This window comes from Chroicocephalus ridibundus, chromosome 2 (genome assembly GCF_963924245.1).
Source record: "Chroicocephalus ridibundus chromosome 2, bChrRid1.1, whole genome shotgun sequence".
Classification (NCBI taxonomy): Eukaryota; Metazoa; Chordata; class Aves; order Charadriiformes; family Laridae; genus Chroicocephalus; species Chroicocephalus ridibundus.
The window spans coordinates 50,704,809-50,731,219 of NC_086285.1; the positions used below are offsets into that span (position 1 = coordinate 50,704,809).

At 35.8% G+C, this 26,411-nt stretch overlaps 1 protein-coding gene across 46 annotated transcripts in view; it reads right to left on the bottom strand.

Annotated features, from left to right (window-relative positions):
- CLASP2 (cytoplasmic linker associated protein 2) overlaps window positions 1–26,411 on the bottom strand; it is a 154,084-nt gene that overhangs the window by 4,161 nt on the left and 123,512 nt on the right. For 17 of the 46 annotated variants that reach the window (XM_063325429.1, XM_063325412.1, XM_063325405.1 and 14 more), the window contains 14 exons: window positions 26,271–26,294; window positions 25,562–25,806; window positions 24,861–24,924; window positions 19,634–19,797; window positions 18,364–18,442; window positions 18,162–18,212; window positions 12,809–12,952; window positions 8,749–8,892; window positions 8,209–8,315; window positions 7,242–7,395; window positions 6,564–6,792; window positions 1,870–2,063; window positions 925–1,053; window positions 454–660 (listed from right to left, as the gene is read on the bottom strand). In XM_063325429.1, coding sequence (XP_063181499.1) covers window positions 454–660; window positions 925–1,053; window positions 1,870–2,063; window positions 6,564–6,792; window positions 7,242–7,395; window positions 8,209–8,315; window positions 8,749–8,892; window positions 12,809–12,952; window positions 18,162–18,212; window positions 18,364–18,442; window positions 19,634–19,797; window positions 24,861–24,924; window positions 25,562–25,806; window positions 26,271–26,294 — 1,935 coding nt within the window. The remainder of the gene's footprint in view (window positions 1–453; window positions 661–924; window positions 1,054–1,869; window positions 2,064–6,563; window positions 6,793–7,241; window positions 7,396–8,208; window positions 8,316–8,748; window positions 8,893–12,808; window positions 12,953–18,161; window positions 18,213–18,363; window positions 18,443–19,633; window positions 19,798–24,860; window positions 24,925–25,561; window positions 25,807–26,270; window positions 26,295–26,411) is intronic. The other 29 variants (XM_063325433.1, XM_063325449.1, XM_063325447.1 and 26 more) reach the window with 3 other exon arrangements.

Sequence of the window (26,411 nt, forward strand, 5' to 3'; positions counted from 1 at the left end):
TATTAAACTTTCCCTGATCAACTGCTGCTTTCTTCTTGCCTCTGCCAAACCCCAACTGATAAAGGCCTACAATTATACATAAATACAACATGGACAATTTCAGACTAAATGATTACACTTTGGAAGAAGATATAAACAACAAAGCACCCCTATCTTATAAGTACCTATAAAGCTTAGCTATAACCAGCACTTCATATCCTACCGAGATTTCCTTTGAGTCCTAACCACAGTTATAATTTAGCTACCTGCCAACCAAAGAGTTTGCTTCCACTATCTGAGTTATTTTGGGTCAAAGCAGCCATCAGCTATCAGACAAATAAAATCCGTCTTAGCAGCCAAGTGATACTATTTTTAAAAAGTCTTTGCCATTCTTATACATACAGTTTCCCTTCCCCTCCCCCCGCCCCCCCCCCCTTTTTTTTTTCTTTTTTTTTTTCCTTCTTCTCTCCTTACCTGTATTAGACCTGGCACAATCTCTGGTAGAAGCTGAGTAAGGGTTTCTTTAGATACTCTTTCTATGACTTTCGTTTGCATTTTGATTGCAGCCAGATTAATGGGGTAATCTGCAGTTTGGATAATTGGACAAAGAACTTTGATGCACTGATCTGGGCTAATGGAAGTGGCCAGCATGGAAGCAGCTTCTTCAGCAGATCTCACCACCTATTGAAAGAATAAATAAAAAATAAGAATAGCACCCAAGGCAATTGTTATTAGGGCTGATATTAATAAGCATTTGAGAGCTTATAAAGCTGCAGTTCTTTTTTTTTTCTTGCATACCCATGTCAACTAGTAACAGCTAAATGCTTGATTATTAAACAGATTACTTCATCAGTAAGATCTGACTATCAAACATTTTTTGGACAGCTGTTTCATTTTGCAGTAATTTGTCAAAACCTCAAACAAACAGAATAACTGATTACTAACCTCCTTATGAGGATCCTTATGTGCTTCTAATGTCTTCATGATTGTGAGCTCTGCGTAATTCTTGAACCTTGCCGGCTGGTTTCTTAGAATTTCTCTTAGAACTTTTAATGCCAAAGCTCTAATTGCATGCTAAAGATTTAATAGTGAAATAAATAAGTTATGTGTCTTTAAACAAACATTTGTTCAACAGCAAGAAAAGTCCTTCATAGTGGAAAAATACCAGATTATGCTCTACACATACATACAGTATGAACCTAGTGTTAACAAATAAAGCTAGAAAAAAAAAATCTTCAGTTTCTCACTCTTCTTGATCTTTCTTTCCACAGATAAATCAGGTGGTATATCATAAACATGCTGCTAATGCGAGTTATTTACGGTACCCAGAAGTTAAGTCGCAAACAATTTTACTCTTCACAAGTGCTGATAAAACCTTTAGCATCACATCATGCGAATACATTTTTGAATTTTTTTTTTTTACAATTTTTTTTTTAAGTCAAAAGCAAGTATTAGTGTCCTTTTGATTCTCAGTAATTTCAAAAACATGGCCCTTGTAGAGAACAATTACACAGAACTCAGTCTCAACACAATGAGTGTTACTGTATTTTAGAAATATATTTTTAAATCCTTTGCCACACATGACGTTTTCATATTCTAAATTCCACCAGGGGCTATTAACAGATAAGCTTTGAATCCCAGTGAAAAATGTTTCATTTAATCTATCATATGAGAATTGACAAATAGAAGACTTGAGAAGGTAAGTATTACTGATGCTCTTTTCACCATCAGGGCATTCAGACTTCCTGCCATTTTTGTATTTCCACAGTTATCTGTTTTTCAAGACTAATTGTAATTTGTGCCCTTCCTACAACCCACACAAATTTCAAAGATACTGAAAGAAAACCATGTGCTTTGTTAACATTCTTGACTGGATTAATTTGAATTTACCTCTTTATCTCCAAGTGTCTCAAGCAGCAAAAGTAGTATTGTTTTGAAGTGCTCGTCCCAAACACCAAAAGACTCTTCTTGAGTTAACTTCATGAGCTCATACAGGGCAGCCTTTCTTTCCTCAACTCTCTCATTATGGTTTGATAACTCTTTCAGTAACTCCGCAACCAGATCAGAATGGTCCATAGGAGGTTCTGTCAAAAAGGAACACAGAAACACAGTTCTCAGATCATTGCAAATAAATATTAGTGCCTGCTGTACAACTGCAGCATATTTTCCAGGATGGCTAGCTGACTTTCTATCATGCTTTTATGTTTTTCCCCAAGTTTATCTGCAAAAATTGCATTTTCAGTGCAGCCAACATCGCTGAACAAGCTTACAATCACCAAAAGAAAACCCTGCAATGACACTGCAAAAAAAACCTCTGTAAGCTAGTTTACTGCAAGAGTTTTTATGCTTGCAATACCCAAGTGATAACTACTCTGCATCTTTTCAAATCTGATCTATACACAAAATGCTACCTTTTCCGTATGACCCTCCCATCCAAAATGATAAATTTGTCTTTTCTCTGTTAGTATTACAGAATTGCTTAGGCTTCTGTAAGCCATGGTTCCACAGCAATAGCTAGGCTGTTAACACAAACAGGATTAAAAAAATGCACAAGAATGGTGCTTGGTACAAAATAGCCGAAATAGAAGCAGACCATGGCCATTAGTCCCACAGACATTCTCAACAGCGATCATTACGCGATGGCTCTGGATTTTGGTTTTGATTAGAAGACTCCATGATTATGGAAAAATGCATTAGTAACAGGACTCAAATTTGTAAATACTGGACTGTAAACAGAGAGATCTGCAAACAGTCAGGAAACTTACAAACGGTCTTAATGAAAATTAAATATCAAGTTGTTGCCTTTATTCCATCATCAAGACCCATTTAGCCTTTAAGAAAGAAAAGCATATAGCCTCCATCTTTGCACTGAGACTATCGGATAAATTAACAGAAACACAGATATTTTTTTTTCTGGAAAAAGGTTTAAAGTATTGGCATAAAATGCAAATGTTCCTGCGTTGCATCTTTCCTTAGATTATTCCATTTATTAACGCATGAAATACATTCTCCATAACAAATGTATTAGGTCATATACTGAGAAACCACAGCCCTTGAATATCTTACATTACTATATTCAATACTGTAACTTATAAATGTTAAGCACTATAACTTATAATGTTAAGCACAAAGCACTATACAAAGAAACAAGTAAAAGCTGAATACCACTTATCAAGTATCTTAAAATCACACACCAGTTACCTTAAAAAAAACTCCAACATGCTGTTAGAAACTACCCAACATTCCTATTTGCATTGTTTTGCATGAATAATCAGGAGCATAAGCCCCTGAAAACAGAAACTTCTTTCTGCAAGCACTTCTACTGCCTCTATATTAATGCGTGCTTTGCAGACTCTCTAAATGGATCATTAATATTTGCCTAAAGGACAGACTGAAATTGCATTAGGTGAGTTATTAATCAGTACAGATGAGCAGAATGGACAATCACTTTTACAGAGGCAAGATCATTACTTTCGTTACCAAAACTATTACACTTGTTCTACCAAACTGTGATGATTACAGCTATAGTAAATGCTATTTTGGGGAATGCATATTGACGCATAATTAGCAAAACTACCTGTATCTGCTTGAATAAAGTTATTTTCACTGTGGAAGTACCAGAATGAAAGAAGTGGCAACTTGAGCATATGGAGAGAAGGGGTAAAGAGAGGAGAATGTAGCAGCCATGTCCATGAAGGAATAAAGGAAGGAAAGAAGCTCCATTAGTGGAGGAAATAGATGGAATTCCTAAAAACCATGAAGACAACCAAGAGGGATGTGCCCTCACAGCCTCTACCTTCCATTCCTATGTATGACTTAGCACCTGCTGTTTCATTTCCAAACATTCTCCAGATAAGAATGGAGAAGCGTAAAAGAAGTCATATTCAAACTCTATCTTGAAATTTCTTTTTCAGAAAGAAAAAGAAAAACGCAAGTGAGGAGGAGCACATGCAACTCCTTTGTTTGAATTAATTAAAATATGCATTAGAGATATAAATATCTGATGAAGAACGGTTCTTCTCAAACAAATCAAATAATATCCTTTTGACAGGATAAACAGTGTAGGGGTTTTAAGGGGAAAATGCAGGTATATCCTGAATTTAGTTAAGATTTTCCTACTGTCACCCACAGCACCTTACTACAGAAGCTATGCAAACACAGTCGTTGGCCAAAAAAGCCAACAAAGTGGGTGCAAAACTTGATGAATCCCTTGCAGGGTGACTGGACTTATAAGTGGTTTTCTATTAATCTAGGAGGATATGAGTGATGTCCCTGCTCAGGTCTGTGCAGAGCCTAGTTCTGCTTGATGCTTTTGTTAATGATCTCAAAGGAATATGGAAATGACTTATAAAATCTGCAGATTATATCAATTTAAGAGCAGTTGCAAGCATTCTGAAGAACAAGATAAAACCTGAAAATTATCACAATAAATCAGAGGAATGGTCTGAAAGAAAAAAGATGGTAAATATAAGGCAAGACAAAAGCAGAAATCTTAAGCCCACACACAAAGGGTCAGGTAAAAAGGAAGATGTTCGGAAAACGCAATCGATGGAAGTAAGCTGAAATAAATAAGCTTCTTTTAAAAGGAACATTGCTTTTCAACCAGCGACTGTGGATTTTTAAGGTGTCTGGAAGTGACTTAGAAAGCCAGGTTTCCCTATGCTTTGGATAAGAGCATCTCCCTTGGAAAAAAAAGGGTGCTAGTGGTTCGAAGATTTAGGGTGTTACTCTGAAAACCTTTTTAATGTAAGAGGCAAAACACTCAAATGGCCATGTGGGGTACACTGTGGCACCTCCTCTACTGGCAACTTTCAACTGTTAGACAAACCATCTGCAGAATACACCTTCACGCCTCAGTGCTGTTGACATGACCATATCAGGAGATAAGGTTTTCCCATCCAGACCTGTATTTCCATATCCTTCTCCTAGTAGCACATGAGAGGATAGCTGGGACTCCAGTAAAAACAGGACTTTGTCAGTAACACACAGCAATTCTGAAGGGTTTCCGAGAATTAAAATCTAACGTTCTTCAGCACCAGAGTGCTTCAGGTTTATCAGAAAAGCATGAAACTCCTAACTGAGGAATTGTAGCCACGAAGTATTTTGCTAATGTATCTTTTTTTTCATGTAGACTTTTTCAAAGCTATCTTAGATGAAATTCTAAAAGTAACACACAAATGACAATGCATATGGTATAAGTAAAAATTAAGGGTGAACACAGGAGTGAATGCAAGTACTTTGTTAAGATGCATTAAAGAGCAGACCTAAATAATACGTTACAATACTCCTCCAGCCAGGACAAACTAGTACTGGATGGGGATGCTTCACTCCAGCTAGTCATGATTTTTAACAAAACCAGAACATGCTGGTGCAGCACAGACTGCATTTGGTTTAATGCAATATCCAGAAATATGTTGTCAGAAGGTATAAAGAGGCTTAACCCATGCAACAACAGGATCCCTGTAATACAGAATCTCAATCATAAACTGGCTCTGTCTGTGGATGACAAAGGTATTTAGTTACTGATATTTGCATGTCACGATTTCTAAAAATTTCCTCTCCTTTCAATCTTTTTCAGAAGATAACTGGCCATATGCCACTGAGCAGAAGAGAAAACAAAGAGAAATGAACTTTACTTGGATTTGGTTTTAGTTTACATTAAAAAGCCAAATTACAGAATTGCTTAATAAAACACCATGGCAGAAAATAGCTTTGTTTTTCAACAGTTTCTAAAACACATCTTTGCTGGATGACAGAAGCAAAATAGCAAGAAGGGGGGGAATTTATTTGTCCCTCATTATTAAGAAATTTGTTTACTTAAAACCTGATGTTAATCTATAACTGAACATGAAATATCAACAACAATGAATACCAGATTATGAAAACCACCTACTACTATTGAAAATAATGATAGTAGTGATACTTTGGAACCTTCCCAACATTTAGATATAAAAAAATTACCCAAAGATATACTGGGAAATAGTAAAAAGAAGCTCTAGAAGCCTACAAAACAACAGCCAAAGTTCCTAGATTTACACGGGTTAAATGAACCACCTTCCTGGTAAAAAGCTGTTTTTGTTTGGTTTGGGTTTTGTTTTGGTTTGTTTGTTGTTTTTTTTTTAAAGAATGTTTAGTCAATAGAAAACACCAATGTCCTGTTTCAAATACAAATATATTACTAACAAATACTTAACCTTTCACCTAATTCACAAACTGGCTTGATCCAGTTTTACTTCCTTGCTGTAAATCTCCCTCCCCCTCTCTAAAATTTCAATCATAAAGCAATCTGAGTAAGTAAAGTAAATTTATATTGACAATACAGGATGTGTTACCAGAAGTACACGATATAGTTCAGCATTTATCTCATTTTTACCCTTAATCTCTACAAATACCAAGTAATCCAACAATGTCACTCAAAAGGATTACTAACAAATAAACTATTTCGAAATACAGTATTTGTATAAACCTCTCAAAGAAGCAGTACTAGTGATACATATATCGCTAATAATAAATTCAGAAACTGAACTGAAAGATGGAAGATCTCACCATCTTTCTTCAGGCACAGAACGCAATTTGAAGCTTACCATCAGGGAATTGCTCTGCATCATCATCAAACATGGCTTCTTTCAAAGCAGATTTATTAAATGAACTGATACCATCAGAATAATTGTACGGGTTATAATCTCGTGAACGTGGCGAAGAGTGGGGAGGCATTGTGTTGAGCAATGATGTTTTGTTATCAAGAGCTGTTCGGCCTGTATCGCTCACACCACTTCCTGCTCGTAGGTCTACTATTCCAGAGGCACTGCAAATCTGCAGGAAAAGAAATATCATACGAGCATATGAAATACACTTACACTTTTCAGTTAACTACATTATAATTCATTTATGTAGCAAAACCTTACAAATTTCACAAAGTTTACAAATTTCAAAAATTTCAAACAAGCCTTCAAATAAGAAGTCTTAGAAACAGTTCCATACATGTTGCTTTCCTACAAAAAAAAAAAAGTATACATAGTCCAAAAAGCGTTAACTAAGTTTGATGCTAAGTAATTAAAAGCATGTTTAAGTATATACATATTTGGCAAGCTCAACAATCTGAAGGCAGAAGTTCCATAGAAACAGCAGCTTAAAAGACAGCATGTAGCAGTGAAAATTTCAGAAGTTGTAACATAAACCTCCTGAAAAAGACACTTTATCATCTGTAATCAGTCATTGGCTTGCTTTGCTGATACTGAGATGCCCTGAGTTTAAATACTCACCGAATCGCCATCATCTTTTTTGGAATCTCGTTTTACAGGCTCATTCATATCTTCCTGACTACGAAAACTGAAATTCTGAATGGCTTCAGTGACTCCACGAAGAGAGCTGTAAATATCTTCAGAATTCATATTTTCAGTGTCATAGTCAAATGCACTGGGGGCCACAGAGAAAGACATAGGAATTAAGATGGATTTAGTTTATGACCCCATATTTTTAAATAACATTTGCATGGAACTACAGAGACTCAAGAAATATTAATGAAATTATTGTTTTCTTGAAACACATTAAGGAAGAAAGCTGGCCCCCCACATAGCACAACTGTACTATGGTATCTCTCAGTAAGTGTACTGTCACCGACAGAGAAAGCACTGGGAGTAGCTAGCTAAGGGAAGGGCTACATTATGTAGCAGCATCTGCCTGAAGAAACAATCCTCTTTTGCTCTGTTTTACTCCTATGAGTATGAAACAACTTGGACTTTTTATGGTCTTTCTGAAAAAAGTTCCAAAGTAAGGAGGACTGATAAAACTCAAAAGTTTTCACAGTAAGTTGATTCCTAAAAGCAGAATTACAAAATCCACTTCACCGGCAACTTTAGTAATGCAAAATTAAAGCCCAGAACGTTTATGAACTACTACTTTATTAGTCTTCCCAATATTAAGTCTGGTTTGATGACATTTGTTAGAGATTAACACTTTCCTTCCTCCTCTTGCTAATCCGTTTGCATTCCAAGCACAGCCCTTCCACAGCCCTTGCCCACCTCAGGAAAGCCCTGGAACTTGTCAGGCCTTTCAGGGAGGCAGAGCAGTTCACTCTGCTGTCGTTCTGCAGAGGGAGGGGGATTACTTTTCAGCATCTGTCATTTTGTGCAAAATTCACTCCATGCTTTCACTGTTGGGGTTACCCTTCTTGGATAACATGTAACGAAGCCTTAGATGCAGAACTGTAGCAACATCAGTCTACATTACCTTGGTGACAAAGTGTTCTGTGATGTATTGGTTGGGGAAGTGAGAGGACTCGACCAACTTGCTGGGGAGCGTGGAGTAGGTCTTGTTAAAGGACTTCCCATTGATCCCTGGAGGAGGAGAGGTGAGAAGAGATACTCCAGTAGGACTTCAGCTGCTCTTTTAACTTATTACTGCATTTATTTTCTAGTGCCCAGAAACATTTAAAGAGCTTCTATTTAATTTTTTGGATTGTCTAACCAATTACTAGTAAGTTCAATCAGGTGTAACTTTGAAATGAGTAAAGTAAAAGATAAACTACTCTTAAACTTGTTTAGTCACTTGGAAGCAACAGAGACTTAGAAATTTATCATTCTTTGGAAGAAAAAGAAAAGTCATTCCATAAAGAGTGATATCTGTTACTAAGACAGACTTCTACATCGGATTTGGGTTGCTTTCCCTCCTCTACCAACCCTTCTTGCTCTCACAAATAACTCTACTGAAATGGACTTATGTTCAAAACACCAGTAACTTCAGAAAGAATAACAAGAAAGGTGTAGATACCTGACCACTGTTGCCTGTATTCCGGAGATGATTATGGAGAAGTTTTGTGGCTCCATCCTGAAATGTTTTTGGTAAAGCACCCAATAGCATTGTAAACTCTGGAGTGTTGAGTTCAAAAAGGGAAATCAGCACTGACTGTGCAGCCTAGAAGAAGAAAATACAGAGTGAAGACATTAATTTGAGTTTCTAAAGTAATTTCATAAACATGAGGTGCTATAATGAGTGGTAATCACAAAACATGACTTAAGTCTTGATCAGGCATGCATAAAGGTAGTAACAGATGTGAACAAAAGAAATTCATACTTTCTGGTGAACTGGAAGTTTAGGTATTGATAAATCCAGGCATACAACAACAAGCTTACACTTGGCACAATCATTCTAACAAGCAGTCTTTCAGAAATGTGCTCCTCAACACTCCCCAACCCCAGATACCTATTTACTAAAAAAAGTACTGAAGGAATTCTCAAAACTGCTTTTAAAGCATTTAGCAAATTGAACAAATTTGAAGAAAGGAATGGAACACACCAGGCAGGAATAAGCCTGCAATTCCTTCTCCTGAGTTCTGCAAGTGGTGATCAGAGATGATGGATAATCAACACACCAGCTTGAAAAGGAACAGTTATTGCTTTAGAAATTAAAAAAAAACCAACCCAAACAATAACAAAAACCCCCCAAAAGTCAGATACCCTAATGTGGAATGAGAGTCTTGATATTGAGTTGTGATCACAGCACTTCATATTCTTTATAACTTATCCTACAGCCAAACTAGTTGGTGAACCTTCCCCCTCCTGCCCTGCTTCCCTTACCTTTTTAAAAGATAGGTAAACATAATAAGGAATAATTTAGCTGACTATATATTCTGAAGATGAAAACTGTTAAGAACAATTTTTGCCTTTAGAATATGCAGTCAGCTAAAATACTGGAGTTTATAGTCTACTGGATGTCACCTCCCACACCCTCAATTTTAACTGTTCGTCTTTAACATCACCCTACAGCATGTTTTGCTATACATTATTTATCTGAATCAAAAATCAGAGCTCTTTACTGACAAAGCAACGCAGTAAGTTACACCATGGTTGAGTTCTCTCTAGTAAAGGAACGCTGACTGCATGACTGGGTAATGTTTGTACAGTTTGATGAATATTCACTAGATAGTCTAACAAACCTGTCAAGATAGAAACTAAACTAACACACGCAATGAAGGGCTAGAGATTAAGTTCTCTGGAATTGTTTACTAGTTTCTTCATAGTATGAAACTCTGATTCCAAGATTAACCAACTACGTCTAGTTTATACAGCTCACCATCAAGGTCTGCCATGCACTGGAGAGAACCAGTGCCTCGTGCTAGACAGAATGATAGGCAGCTTGCTTAAGCAGCAATATACTTCAAGCAAGTAGTTTAGGAAATTCTTTTAGACATTTATTTCCCTCCTTTTGCTTCCAGAGCAATGAACTGTAGCGTTTTTTAATTAAAAGTGGAAAGCCAAGGTATGAGCACACATACCAGCACACGTCTTAGTATCAAGTTTAATGACAAAAAATATTAACATGTTAGATTACCACAAATTATCTTTGCATACTCGTGACTGGCTGTTTTCTTTAACTTTTATTCCCTTTTCCCTCTGATAGCCTTCCCTTCAAGTCAACACCCTGAATGCCCTCTACAAGCTGTCTTTAATGTTTCTCTTTTCGTTGTTTTTTCTTAAGGTCAGTCTTTTAACAGAAATTGATACAAAGCAAAACCCAAACAAATCCTGCAACTGAACAAGGGCTTTGGAATTACCACTTTCCTTTCTCTCTCCTGTTATCCATGTCTCCACTCCATAACGCTACATCTATTTAAGCTGCCAATAAGAGAACACAATAGACAGTCCGGGGTCCTACCAGGATGGAAACAGATACCATCAAGTCTGCCCAGAATGAAGCTCAACCTGAAGTATCAAAATTGATACTGACAGGTTTTCAACTATGCTATTATCTATTATCTCTCTCTCTCGACAAAAAAATAAATCAATGCATTTTAGAGTAGTTGGAGGTTTTTCTTTTCCTCAGCATAAGCTCTCTCTCTCGAGATTTAAGTCCAGTCATACAGATAACATCTTTAAAAGTCTGCAATAAGGATTAGAAATATTTTGTCTTGTTCTTAGAAGAGTTCCAACAAGAATCTGATTATTTTCAGGAGAATTCTAATCTCAGAAGAAATCTAAGTTCTGAAACATAAAATTTCAGCTTCCAGAAAGAAGTCCCATGTCACTGAATTGTACTGAGTGCCCAACTTAAGACTAATGAAAGAAAAACAAACCCAAACCCATCAACTGCACAGAAATACAGTTGACAAAACCTTTTAATTTAAAGAAATCATACTAAGTGCTATAAGCTCATTAAAATAAATAAAATGAAAAAGTCTGTCATAGCATGCTGTGAAGCCTGTTAAGAGAACAAAACACTTTATACCATCAGAATAACTTTTTGACTACTTATTGTTGAAATTTACTTTCAAGAGTTATTAAAGGGTTTTGGCAGTTACTTGCCTCTAACAACTGCGTTATGGAAAGAAAAAATAAAATGAGAAAAATTCATATAATTAAGGTGTTCCAGATGATAAAACTCACTAGCAAGTCTTTCCATGATTCAGTTACTTATTGACATAAAATGCTTATTAGAGATATGAACCATCAGATAAGACAGCTTGCCACGTGTCTTAGTACTAAAACTTTACCGATTTACAAGATAGTGCTGCTTCAATTCCCCTCCTGGTTTATGGTCTTATATATGTCACCGGAATGGTATTAAAGAAGAAAAGTTCACAGGATATAATCCTCATACTCATGAAGTTACGTAAGTGAAAGATAGAAACATTATGTCCATTGTTAACTCTCCTATGTTTTTTTTATTACATATTACAAACATGCCAGATATCAAGAAGCTGTGGAAGTTGTTTTTATTTTTGTTTTCTTCACATTGCACAGTTTGTGAGACAACTTCCACTATTTTCTCTCCATTGTCTCCCACAAAAAATCCCTCCTAAAGAAAAGAAGTTTTGGTACTGTTTCCAGAAATGAAGTTGCCAAAACTCAAACTTAATTGAAAATAGCAAAGGAAATATAAACAAATAAATTGTTCCAACTCCTCAAACTGCAGAAATAAACAGAGAAAAAGGAAGAGTTAGCTCTGTGTGTCAAAGATGCTTACACTTATGAGCCATAAAGCAAATCTTTATTTAGCCTTCAAAAAACATTAGCAGCTAGGACAGAATGGCTGGTGACAATCAGAACAGCAACTCCATTCCATCAAACTGCAAACAAAATCCAAAGATTTTTGCTTTCTATAATTGGAAGAAACCCTTTCCGAAAGCTGCATTGGTACACTTCTCATGGTTATTCTGTATCCCTGGTATATCTACGTAGCTCACAAATGTTAACTTTCACTTTGTAATAGTTATATGGAAAAGGGAGTTTTGCACTGGAACTGCAGCACTACAAGAACAAACATTTGATACTATCTTATTAAAGCACAAAATTTGTTGTCCAAGGGTCAACAGTTATTTACCTATCTATTGTTAATCACAAAGGACTTGAGAAAATCCAGCAGAGATTGAACCGAGTTTGCTCCCAACCTTACCACTCTTGTTAGAAATGTGCTATTAGTATCACAGAGGGTAGTCTCTGAAGTAATACTAAAACTGTATAGAAAATGCCCACTGGGGAGATTTTAATACCAGATAGTGCTTGAAACAAAGTTATTCCTTGTATTGTGCAAGATAATCTCAACATATTAACATACATAAAAATACAACCTTAACAGAGAGTTTCAAGATGGGTTAATTTTAAATTTTTACTTAAACATTCTTAAACATACGATTTTTGGCAAATTCTGACACTTTATATAGAAAAATTAGGTGTGTTTTCCAAGGACATAAAAGTATCTTTTCTCTACGAAAGAGTAAGTTTGCTTTTAAGAAAAATAACACTTTTTTGTTTAGGCAAGAAATATTGGCGTCTCTAATTTGCTGAGATACTTGGAATGTACTGCAATTCTAAGCACACATTAACGAACGTACCTTCCTAACATCTGAGCTTTTAGGTTCTGTGGTCCAGGTGATGATTCGAGACACTGCTAACCTAGTTTCACTTGAATTTACAAAATCTCCTGGATCCATCTGTTGCGCAAGAGTCTCTATGTATTTAAGGATTGCAACTTTGACCTGCAAAGAGAAACAGAGTCAGGTGGGCAATAAAAATGGTGTGCTGCAAGAACAAGTGTGCTCACAGAGTAAAGCGTTCATTCCCTAAAATATCTTTTTTTCCATTTAAACTAAACATCTTTTCAGCATTGATATAAAACTCTATATAATAAACCAATTTACAAACAGATGTAACACTTCAAAAAGGCAGTTATTCCACAGAAATTAAAATATTAATAGAAATCTTAGATTTCACTGGTAGGAACTAAAAGATACACAAATCGCGGCATATGCAGATGCTTATACTTAACAAAAAGAAAACCAAAGTACTCAGAATTGTTACAAATATTCAGGATTTTAAATAATTATTCAGAATTATTAAGAACATTTTTCTAGTACTAAAATAAAAAATGAACATCATCTGATGGACCAATAATCAGTTCCTGTAAGTTCCTACCATGTAGTTCACACTCAGCATTCTTTTATAAAACACCACCGTTCAGCAGTCAATATCTTTGGGGATAAACCACATGAATCTTTTAATTAAATACTACAAAGGTGGGGAACGGAATTTCTACAAACGACTTAAAAGGGGAACGGAATTTCTACAAAAGACTTAAAAGGGGTCATGTGCACATTGAAGATATTTAGAAGAGAGAGACGTGGATTTACCAAGAGGACAGAAAAGCTGCTTTACTCCCTTCGTTTATCTGAGCATCATCCTCCTACTCCACTAACTCCCTCTACGCCTTACGCAGAATCTGTTTTATACATCTTAGACTGCAGCTTCTCTCTAGTTTCTCCAGAACTGCACCAATGCACATCTTTGGGCAAAGGTCTATTATGCCTCTATCTCCCTTAAATATTTATCTCCTCAACTCCTGCTGCTCCACAGATTTGTCACACAACTCGTCAACAAAAGTGGTGAACATTTATTTAGGCCACCAATTTAGCATAGCTACTTTTATTTCCATTAATAATTACAGTGAACCAGAAATACCTACCAGGAGGGAGACACCTAGGTCCACCATAACCAGAAAGAAAATAAGTTCTGGGTGTATTTTTATTTTTCATGCCTTGTAGTACAACTGTTCCGAGCAAAGCTATTTAGAAATTTCCCTTGGTCATCAAAACTCTGAAGCTATTAAAAACTCAACACTAAGTGACACAGACATTAGGGATAGCTGATACATGTAGACTAACAATGAATACCTCGTTTCCACAGCAGCTGTTAAAGCTCGACTTCTCCAAAGTTATATAACAAGGAACAGCTGAAGACTTTCATATCATGCAGATCAGTATCAACAACTGCAGTAAAAACCACACTATTTGCTACGCTCTTTAACAGGGGAAAAAAAAAAACCCAAACCACAAACATCTTAGCAGCAATAAACCTTAACCTACGTGGTTTTCCAAATACAAAGTAATAAAGTTAAAATTTCTAGATTACCAAGTGAAACCATTACATCACCACTGTGTTTCACTGTTTAACGATTTAAATATATAAAATATCACTCCTTAAAAAAATTACTGTTAAGAACTCTAACACTTAGAAGGTCCAGAGGCATTTCTCCCATTGAAAAAACGCTGGAGTTCTGTTATCTGAGAGAGCAGTATTATTTAGTGCTTAAACTACTCCCACAGAGTAAATCGCACAGACTCCTGGAAAGATGGAGGCTCTCAGGGGACAGAAGAGCACTGAACAGGAGAAGAATGGAAAGAGTTTGCACTAGTAAATCTTTTCACGATGAGACAGATACCCAAAGCTAAGTTTGACAGCTATTTTGAAAGAGAGTGTTTTTCACAAATTGCTTTTAAGAAACAAAATTCTTGAAGGGGTGCCTTTCCATGATCAAATATAACAAGACAGTATTATTATGGGTAAAATATACACTCTGAAATAAACTCTGTAATAGCAGCAAATTTACTTATGATGTATTTTTACCACTATTTCCTGTAAGTATGTACACACTTGAGATTTAGAAATAAAAGGTCTAACATAGCCCTATTCGACAATCCATTTAATCTCTCTGAGAGGAGATAAAACAATTTTTGACTGCAATGAAAGCCGCTCCAGGAATTCTTACAATGAATATTTGCTGTTAATCGGAAAGCACTGTCTAAGAAGTTGTTTAATACTGTCTTGACCTTCTTTGTACTCTTCTAGGTTGAATTTATTGTACTTTTTCTGGACTATAAACACCGAGACACTTTTCCTGTAGAGCATATTAACACAAACATTTTGTTTAAGAATAGCACTGTTGTAGTGAGCAAGCTGAAATATAGATCAAGCCACAATTAGCGCTACTACTCACAAAAAAAAAATTAGACATCAACAGAACTAAAGTGCTTCATGAACACATTTGCTTCACAAATAAGGGAATTACAAATTCTGTCACAACATTATGTGCAACTACCTCCACAGATGCAGGAAATATTGCTACACAGTCAGTGAGAGTTGTTTTCCTGTCCTGTGAAAAATTTGAGATTTACAGAGTTTCATTTGCTGCATCACAGCATGACACAAGAAACATTTCATGTAAGAGGAAAAAAGAAAAAATGAGAGAGGAACGTAGAGAAGCTGCTTTACTTAAACCACAAAACCCCTCCATCTCTTACAGTGTTTTCCTGGGATATGGAAGACTCTACTCTGCCTTACTCTGACTGAATACAAGGAATCATGCCAAGAGACTTTCAGATTGCCACATCCCAGGTGTCTGTCCTTAAGTCACTGGATACTTAGGAATGACTACCTCTGCCATTATTTAACCAAATGATTAAAATACATACTCAAGATGAATTTTGAAGGGCTCTCATCTCTGTGAATCCGCGTCATTGACTGGCTGGGGTTTTTTTAACCCACAAATGTTAGCATGAACTTAAAAAAAAAATCTGATGAAGTGCAGCAAAACCCTCTGTCAACAAATCAGTGTTTTCAAAGGAAAGAAGAGTTCAGAAACTTGCAATGAACTTCTCTCACAATGCTTAAATCTATTCCTCACTGAGTCTGAGCCATTTCACATTCAACCTGAGAAAATGAAATAATGATTTGTAGTGTATTTCAGGACAACACCCATCCTTTAGAAAGCATATGTTCCGCACCCGCAAAAATAAAGCCTAATACATTATATCCCTAAAAAAATCGACTCCTATGCCCATCCATACATTTCACCAAAATAGATACATGCATCTGCCACCTCTAAACTGTGCTTCAGCAGTTCACCACACCTACATATAAAATTATAGCAAAAGAAAGTAAGATAGATACAGCAAAATACACCATGCTACATCCTCCACGGATTAGGTCAGTAGAATTGTATCTTCTCTGTGTTTGGTCCTCTTACTGGCTAGCTATCCAAACCCACCCCTGTGGCCACTCTAAAAACTTGACTTCTATTGTCCAAGACTTAGCCGTGTTTATAAGTGTAAGAACAACAATGACAATTTCCTCTAAAGGATGATGGTTATTCACTACTACCACATGAAAACCAGAAGGAAAAGTCATTCCTAGAAGAGAATCCTTCCACGTAACAAATCTCTATCTATCATCCCTTCTTACATCTGACCATCTTTAAGGATGCTGAAAATCCTTTCTGTGACTTTTCCTATCACAGTGAATGCTGCTTCTCAGTGTACCTAGCCCAAAGGCACACTCTGCAACAAAATAATAATTTATCAGAGTAAGAGAACAAAAGCTGAAGATTTCAAGAAATGGAGTAGTGCCCTAGGATTATCAGTTACTCTGTTAGACATCTGAGTGCATTGAGGATGGGATTTAGACAAAATATTCAAGAATGTGGATATTAAATAGATACTTCTGCAATTTATGTTCAATAACTTTACTGTCTGGGTCCTGAAGTTGTAGTTGCCTCATAAAGATGGAAGTTGGGGGTAGATGCCACTTTCTTCTGGAAAGAAGCTTACCTTCTCTTAAACAAGTTACACACTTTACTGTCCCAAAAATTCATTTTAAATACTCTTGATCTTATTTCAAACTAACAGGTGTTCTTCTATGGAGGTAGTTTTTGCCAAAATCTTGATTTCAGAAGCCTCTCTCAAATAGTGGAAACTCTTTTCAGAATGTCTTCCCATTAAGCGTTTCAGGTTTCTTAATTCCTTTTGGTTGCATAGTCAATATTCTTGAACTTAGTCCCAACTCAGCCTAGTAGGAATCCATGTCTCGTTCCAAATCTACACTCTCAACTTTGAAACATGATCAATATGCATTTAACAGCTATACTACTGCACAGAAAAAAAGAAAATCTCAACCATCAAATTCACCTCCCTGGGGAGGAAAATCAAGTAACACAAAACCAAGCCCAATTTGTTCCAAGGATTTATTTAAACAACAAACTGATTTTTACTACCTCATTTGCTGTGTTCAATAAATGACAGCAGTCCCTTTTTAACACAGCTCTACGAAGCAACAGTGGTCAACGTATCAACTGTCCTCAAAAGCTTAAAAATGTAAGTTTTACTGTATTGTAGACAAAAAAGGCATATTCATGTGACTTTATGTTCAACATAACTTGGGAAAAGTCATATTCTTGTGCGATATCAAACTATGTAAATATATTTCGTGCAGGATAGAGCAGAAAATGCCAGTTATCGTATGCTTGTTATTTCCCCATTTACATCACTTCTTAGGATTTGATGCATTTATCCTAAAATCAACTCTCTTTGGAATTGCAAATGTACCACAGAATACATTTTGACTTTTCAGTTATACCGGCAGGTCTATGGACTACAGATTCTTATGTAAAAATGTGTGTAATTATAAAGCTACACACTTCTTTCAGAAAAGTGTACTACAAAGGGAGCTGATTTTTAATATAGTAACTCAAGTTCATATTAGTATTAAAAGAATTTAAATTAATTCAAGACCTATCAGGCTGAACCCAGGAAGAAAAATGTATGAACTAGGAAAACACGATTGGGAAATCACAAACATAAAATTAGAAAAGACTTGACAGAGTGAGTTTGCATAACCAGCTTGATGTTAGGCGGCCACATTTTTGTTGCTCATTTTTACTGTACTGTGGTTTTATTAGATCTCTCTTGCAGCAAACATTTTCATACTAGTGTAATGTTTAAAATTGAACATCTGCATGCTTAATGTTTCTCGCAAAGGTTAGTAGCAGCATACGAATGCATTCAAATAAAAATTATTGGAAACACTGTAAGAGTTTGACATAGGGTTAAGAATAAAGACAATAATTCAGACAAAAACCTTTGAGCTCCAAAAAGAGCGAAGCTGGTCCTGTAGTGCTGGCTTGACTGTCTGAAAGTTTACAAAAACAAAATCCACTAATTGAAAACTTTTTTTTTTTTTTAAACCAAAACAAAAATAACAATCCAAATTCAAACATAAGGACAAGCAAATGTCTTTCAATGAAGATTTTTGTTTGCAATGCAAGCTTAAAAATTCTTACCTTCAGGCTAGGTGTTTGGGTCTGGTCAACAGTAAATCTCATTAAAATACTGAACTGGAGGTCATTTGGAAATGATTCCCTGTAAAACAAACAAATAAAATCCTGTTAAGTTACATGAAACTTTAACATCTGTTGAGAGGCACTAAATAAGCCCTCACTCTTTTCAGTAAAGAAAAGCTACTTCTAAAAGAAAAAAATTTCTACCAGTTTTGTTGATATTGTGTATGACTTTCAGAAACATTCACCTAGCACGTAAAGGACAAAATTTAAGAAATTCATGCTTTGATGCAATTATAGCTAAAACAGATAATTCAAGTAATAAGGAATAATGTAACAACATTATGGTAGTATTCTGATTTTTAAATTTATACAATCCTCAAATTAATATGTAGTAGCGCTGCTAAAGGTGTACACCATCCCCCTCCTGCACACTTCTCTGAACCATCCTGTTCGGCTCTGGGCTGTCTCCGCTTTCCCGCATTCCACACTCTGGGTACGACCCTCAAGGGCTCTGCTGCAGCAGCAAAGGAGAGGCGTAGCAGATCATATTCCCTCCCTCCCCACACCATACACCATACCCATTTCCCAGATCTCACAGCAGATCTGCTACATGAACAGGTTCAGCGGAGGCCTAGACCTCTTAAACTGTCCCGTACTTCAGAGAATGGAGGATGAGAACTAAGTCCTAGAGCCCTCTCAACTCTACTTAAAAATCTAGCTTTTATTTGGAAATAAAACTGGCCGGGGATGGGCAGCTCTGATGGACCCCAAAATCACATAAGATCATTTTGGAATCAAGCTGTTAGTGAATTCTGGGGAGAGTGGAAGGAAGACTGAAAGCAAATCCATTATTGCCATAATTCCCTAAAAGCCTGCTGACACCGAGAGATGAATACTGCAACAGTATTTTCATATCAAAATAAAAAAGTTCAAACATAAGCACTGCACCACTGAACACAAGGCAAGACAACAAACACACATAGCTCAGATGCACATTTTGGAATCAGATAAGTAATATCATATTAATTGTTCAGCATTAAGGACTGAATCAAACCCTTTCAACTAAGAATCATTTAGGAAACCAAAATGCTTAAGCAGGGAGGGTTTACTGAAGTTTCACAATCTGTTATTAGCTCTGCATTTTTCCAAGAATCTCACAGCCCCCTAAAAAAAACCGTAAAAACTTGTAAGTAGCATGAGGGTTTGGATTCTTTTTTTTTTTTTCCAGTGTTTTTTTATTACTATTATTTTTTTTTTAAGAACTCATTACCTTGTGACATCAAGTGCCTTCTGAACTTTTGCTTGTACAGACCCAAGCAAATCAGCCCCCATTTTTTTCAACAGCTGTGTCAGCAGTACAAACAGCCAGTCCTGCAGATCTTCTTTATGGACCTGGATGAAGTCCACCAATGTCTCCAAAAACATACTGAACACCTAAAAGGCAGAAGAAGATGGAAAGAGGGTAGGATGGGGCAAAAGAGGAAATGACACTGACGTATGCTGAACTTACAAACAAAGAAGAAAGCAGTAAGGGAATCAGAGGCAGAGAAAGGCAGTGTTTGGCAGCCAAGCAGGAAAAAAAAAGAAAAAAAAGAAAAAAAAAAGAAATCTGTCTTGCTTTTTCATTGGATTTTGATACAAGAGTATATTGGAAATGTTAGCCGACTTCTGTAGAAGTTTGACAATTAGGTATTCCATGCAGTTTCATCAAGAAAAGAAATGCTTACTGTGATGGCTGGCGCAACCTCAATTTTTTTTAGTAAAACTTAATTTTTTACCCTTTCAACCTTTATCATTACACTGATTCGACATATTCCTCGAAGACTACAAAACCACTTTCTCTCTAGAAGTAAAATAGCTGCTACAATTCTTCAGGAAAACGTTGACTGTAAATATCTGCATTACTAAATACTGCAAAATCACGAAAGCTGGCCAATTCCTTTGCATAAGATGTTTGTGGAACAAAACAAGATTCTCCTGCTATTGCAGGTGTCCAAACACAAAATTATTCACCAGAGTAGGGAAAAAACCCACAATACATTTCAGATTGGCAGGTGTTTAAAACAAGGAATTACTTTTGTCTTTTCAAAAAACATATTATCTATTGTGTTCTTTTCAACAAATAACATGGAATATAATAAATACAAATCATGTTGAAAAGACTGCATTCATTAAAAAAAAAAAGACATATATTTTTATTGTATTTATAGTAACCTCAGTACTCAGACCAGGAAGAAGGGCTTTTTGGAGTGAAGGGGTAAAGCAGGGCATGACAAATAGGTAACTTTGTTTAAACAGCCTTTTTTGTATCTCACCGATTTTGTGGTTTTTTTCAAGACTTACGGTGAAATCAGGATGTATATGCTCTACACCAGTGTGGCCAATGGGTTTCCCGTTTCTCTGACAAGAAAAATGCATGTTTGGGCTGAAAACGCAACCTTCTCAATGCACTCCAGCTCCAGCACGTAGCTGGGTACAGGAGCAGAATTCCTGCTATGATGCAAAGAAGGTTGGCGAGATATTGCCTCCTCAGTATTCAGGACATGTGTACAAGGTTTGGAAATAGCTACTGCAGAGGAAGGGCTGGAACCTCACATCCTCCTGCGGCTGATCTGGCTTGTCATAAGGCCGAATTCTGCTGCTGCCTGTGAGAGTGGATGATCCCAAACTGTGATCATACCTCACAAGGCGGCAGAAACCAGTTCGTGGAAGTGGGCTTTCTTCCACAGCACTGATCAGCTATGGCGGAGTTGGAGCATGCTGCTGCACGCCTTCATCGCTGAGGAAATTAGATCTCTTTTCATGTTGATAATCAAGCCAGCTTAAGCAAAATCACATCATAAAGTGAAAAAATCCATACAGGTATCTTCAAAAGAAGTGCCTTAAAATTTACATTAGAAATAAAAAAATAAAATCGGATTCTTTCAGGATCTCATAAAGACCAACCAGGGAGAATCTTTTAATTGACATCTTAAGTACTGAAAAGCTGTGTTAGAACAATACAAATCCTACTCAACATAAAGCCCATCAGGATAAGATACTTTAATTGACTTCTCTGTTGGGGTAAACTACATTGGAAATTGTAAAAAAAAAATAATAATAAAAAAAAAATTTAAATTGCTAACTCTTCTGCTATCTGTCTGGATTTCTATGCAAGTCTGAGGTTTAAAAATTACCCTCCCAGTAGTGGGAAGAAATTTTTATGCTCGGGATTAGAAATGTCTTCTGTATTTGGCTGAACTGAAACAATATACCACTTTGTGGATGCACAAGTAGTGGGCACAATTATAAGACCTAGGCAAAACCAAAGTACTTTCTGTCTTGTAATATAACAGTCTTTGGATTTCACAGTCCTAAAATAAAGGGAAAATATATTGGACTTAGGCAAATAACAAAAAAATTTCTGGTGCTACAAAGATTACACTAGGGGTCTTACAATTTTACTTAAAACCCCTCAAATTAAGCTATACAGATCAGCAGAATTTCAGAAACTGTACCTATTACTTCAAGTTTGCAGACACGGACACACACATCTTTTATTAAAATGTGCAAGCTGAACAAACTGGTTACAACATCTTATTTGATGGAGTAATGTGGACTTCTTATGATACTTAAAACATGTAAAGTGGTTTAATCTGAAATCGTTATGAAGTGAATTATGAATCACTATGGCAAAAGTACTCTAAAGATCCTGTGCCAATGTTTTAGCTGTTAAAAATACACATAACTGAGGACTCAATTTTGTTTTCAAGCTTTGTTTGATTTTAGCTTTACCACAGTGAATGTCTGGAGAAAATTCAAATAAGTTGAGTCGTTTTGTTGTATTTAAAAAAAAAAAGAGAATCATACCATTTTGTCTTAGGCCAAAGCATGAACAATTGAAGAAGGCTGTAGGAGCATTTAAGGTAAAGGATGAATTTGGAATGGAAAATGGAACTCAACCACCTATATGTTGAACAATGTATGTGGGTACTGCAATTTTTGCAGTTTCCATTTTTATGATGTAAATTAAAATTCTGAAACCAAGCATCTAAAGTTGAAGTTTTTAATAATTTGATAGTGGAAAAAATAAACAGATATGAAAATAATCATAAGTGATCTACCTTTAAAGTGAATTATTTCAGATGTGCCAACCACCACAATATAAAGCAGGAATGCATAACCAAAGAATGTCAGTTAATTAGTAGATAAAGCACATCTCGAAACTTTACCACAGTTTACATAATTGTATATAGCATTTTATGATTGCAAAAGGCTTGACACTGCATGAATTCTTTGGGGAAGAAAAATAGAGAAAAAGGGTTAATTGCACATTCATGCAAGTAAGGTTAGGCTTCCAACAAATAGTGAACCAACTTACTCTCTAAAGAGAGTTCCAACACAGGGGACAGCATGCAAAACAAAACAAAAACAAAACAAAACAAAAAAACAACAAAAAAGGGAAAAAGATAAAAACACACAAATTAGTGGCCATCAATACAAAGTTCCTGTATGGAATATAAAACAAAATAAAACAAAAAAGGTATTTCAAAACTTTTATGATAAATTTAGTAATTTTATTGGGATACCAAATGTATTTTAAAAGTAAGCACTTGGCATATCCTTCAAATTGTTCTCCCATTTTCTCCTCCAAATGATATTACTCTTTTTCTAAGCAATTCCCTACATCCAGCTATCATGTTAAAGTAAACCTTCAAAAAAAAAAAAAAAAAAGATGACAGAAAAATTCCTACAGACACTTGAAAAGAGTCGAAGATGAGATTTGTGCAGCCATACATGTGTGATACAAAATTCACAGCTCAAACTCGTAACCCTTAAAGGATCCTTGTGATCATATACTGATAAATACTAATAGTATTGCAACACCAAAAAGCAGGCAAGGTTTCAAGGTTTCAGTGACTGGCACAGGTGTACCACATGAGCTATAACACAGGCCAAACGTTCAAAATCCAAGCAACATTATTTTATGGCAGAATGTCCAGTAAACAAAACAATCAACTAGAATAATTCAATGTAACATTCATAAAGGCTTACTGAAAAGATAAACTGCTTTTCTGACACCTACAACTAAATTTTGGAACATCTTCATAATCCTTCCCTGGCTCCCTCACTACAAAAAGTATCTCCAGAGTACTTCTGATATATGCACAGCTGCAATATTGCTTAACACAATAACAAGCAAAATTAAACCAAGCTACTATTCACAATTTTATTACTTCACTTAAAAACCATTAATATTTTAACAATAATTTTCTTTCCTCTCCTCTGACTTAACTGTTCCTTTTATGTAATGTCGTCTTCAGTTTCTCTATAAGTGCTTGGATTTAGTCTTTTTTTTCTGGATTTCTGCAGTATGTGAACAACTCGGATATTCACACTGCTGTGTGCAATGCAAGTTTCTTCCAAAATACATGGTGTCACAGACAGCAGCAGCTAAGTCACTTTTTCCAGAAAGAAAAATAAGGGGGACAGATGAACGCTAAGTTTTGTTAACTTAGTGTTAACTAAGCTGACTTAACCTGTCAAGACTTCTTAACACTCTGAATTTAATTTTCCATTGCAGCAATAAGGAAGACTTAAAATAATGTAAAATATATTGCATAATCCAAGTCATTTTTCAGAATTCTGCTGGGAAAAGCCAATACTTCTGAAATAACTGCTTTGCCCTGAATTTTCTGGGTTACCATTTTATCTTTTCCAAAATATGGACACAAAGTGGGACATGTTATACTCAACATAAAAGGTAAGTTTTCTTCCAAACAAGCCTATAATTCAAACAGAATATGAAGTTACATTTTTTTTTTACGTGATACCATTATAACCTTATTCAGCTCCTTCCTTACCTGCAGTCCTTTTGCTGTGGGAAATTAATGCATATATGAAGCTGTACTAGTAACCCACCAGGACACCCACCTCCCACAAAAACCGTAAAAATACTATCAAGCAAAGTAACTCAGTTAAAAAGATTTTAATGTCCTCAGAAAACAGAAGGATTATTCTCCTTGTTATATCATCCATATGGGGTCTTTGCCTAAGTAAAAGTGAATAAAACATCGCATCTTCTTTTACACCGAAGTATAGTCTTCACCTTACCTGCTTTACATCATTACTAACAATGATGTAAAAATTACTCAACAGTCACAACTGCCAGCCCTATCTAGGAAATTCAATGAAGACATCATAAGCTATGATAATACAAAATACCCTGGAAAATAAATAAAACACATTTGGTATAGTTCATCAAACTCATCGTGTACCATTCAGTCCACTTTCTTTATGATTTAAATCACTGCACCAGAGTCCTTTGTTTCTACTTGAGAGAAAACCATTACTCATGTCGAAGTGGCCTCTGTAAAACAACATGACGGCTTAAAAATACTTACAAATTTTGAGCACAAACTGTTGAACTATTTCAATGCATTTTAAGATGAAACTAACTTTTACTTTTCAAACATGTTTTCAAACATGTACTGGAAGTAAGAAAAACCTAAACATACCTTACTATGAGGATCAGCAAACATTCTTGTGAAGATTTCACACAACCTTTTCAACTCAACACGACTGTCAAAGTGACAACAATACGTTAGTCAACTCCCCTGCTAGCACCACCAGAACACTAATGCACATAGTAATCAGTGACATCAGCTGTAAGTGCTGAATCAAATAATCTAATAAAGTAAAGTATTTTCTTTAGAACGTGGATAAAAACGTTTTAGAATTTCTCTAAAACGAGACTTTCAACCTAGAAATGTCTCTTTAAACTAATTCATATATTATACTATTCCCAACTACTTTTAACAGAGCAGATAATGAAAAAAGCGTTCTTAGTAGCTAGTAGTAAACAGTTTCTTCTTAATAAATACCCAATTAAAAAAAATTATAATATAAATAAATAAAAATAAAGGCCTTCCATCAATACTAGATGTAAGCACTTTAGGAATCTTTTGTATTGCAAGAATTCTCTTGATTTTAAATTCCATTTCTTAAACTGGGCTTTGTAAACAGATCCTATACACTAGTGGCCAGAAGTGACAATAACTTCCTCATTCCTTCCCCTATCTTACTGTCACAGACACGCACCACGCTTTCCCTCTCCCCAACTCTCTGTATTCTTTAGAACGTTATCCTCCTTTCCTACTTCCCTTGCCTCCCTTCAACATGGAAATAATACGTCTTTTCTATTAACGTGTCTTCTTACCTTAAAGTTCTCTGGTTCTTTAATAAGTTTTGCAGGCCTAGAAGGCCTTCTTTTCTTTCTGACCAGTTGGAGCTGGCACAGCGATTTAGGACTTCAGCCACATCTTCTGTCTGTCTCATATACGTTGGTATGCTTCCATTCCTAGAGCTGTAGGACCTTTCTGAACAGGCACTTGATGCATCACTGTTGGCATCATCATCCGAGTACATCCCATAGGACTCATATCTTCTTCGCACAGGCTTCTTCTATTGTACAGAAACACCCCACATTAGTACTGATTTTCAAAGTGATAGTATACATACCCATAAACCAGTAGAAAGACCAACAGTTCAAATAATTGGTGTGACCCTTACTCCCTGGAGTGACGAATGGCTCCAACTGTTCAGCAGGTCAAACCAAGTTAATAAAAATATATCGAAGTACGGCTTGCATAGCATTCCAAATATAAAAGCAAAGCAAATGCAGAGAAGACATACGTTTAATGAAACGTTCAACTTAAGGTTTACTTGTAAAAATCCATAAAATTGCATGATAGGGTGACATAAAGACTATATTGAAAGTTAGTTATTTCACTTAATAGCTTTATATAGGTTACCGAATATAAGAATCAGGTCTAAACCCACATATTCTACCATTTTAACTTACTTTGTATCAAGCATGTTAATAGTAAAATATTAAAACTATTGAAGAAGGAAAATAGTTTCTATACCTTAGTCCGTATGTCTCCTAAGAGCTGTTAGCAGTAAATTATTGAAAAGAAACAGAAATTGAGAACAGGAAGGTAAGGCATAGCAGCATTGACTATTAAACTACCTGCCACTGGAAAACACAGCCTTATTGTAAAGTTTGT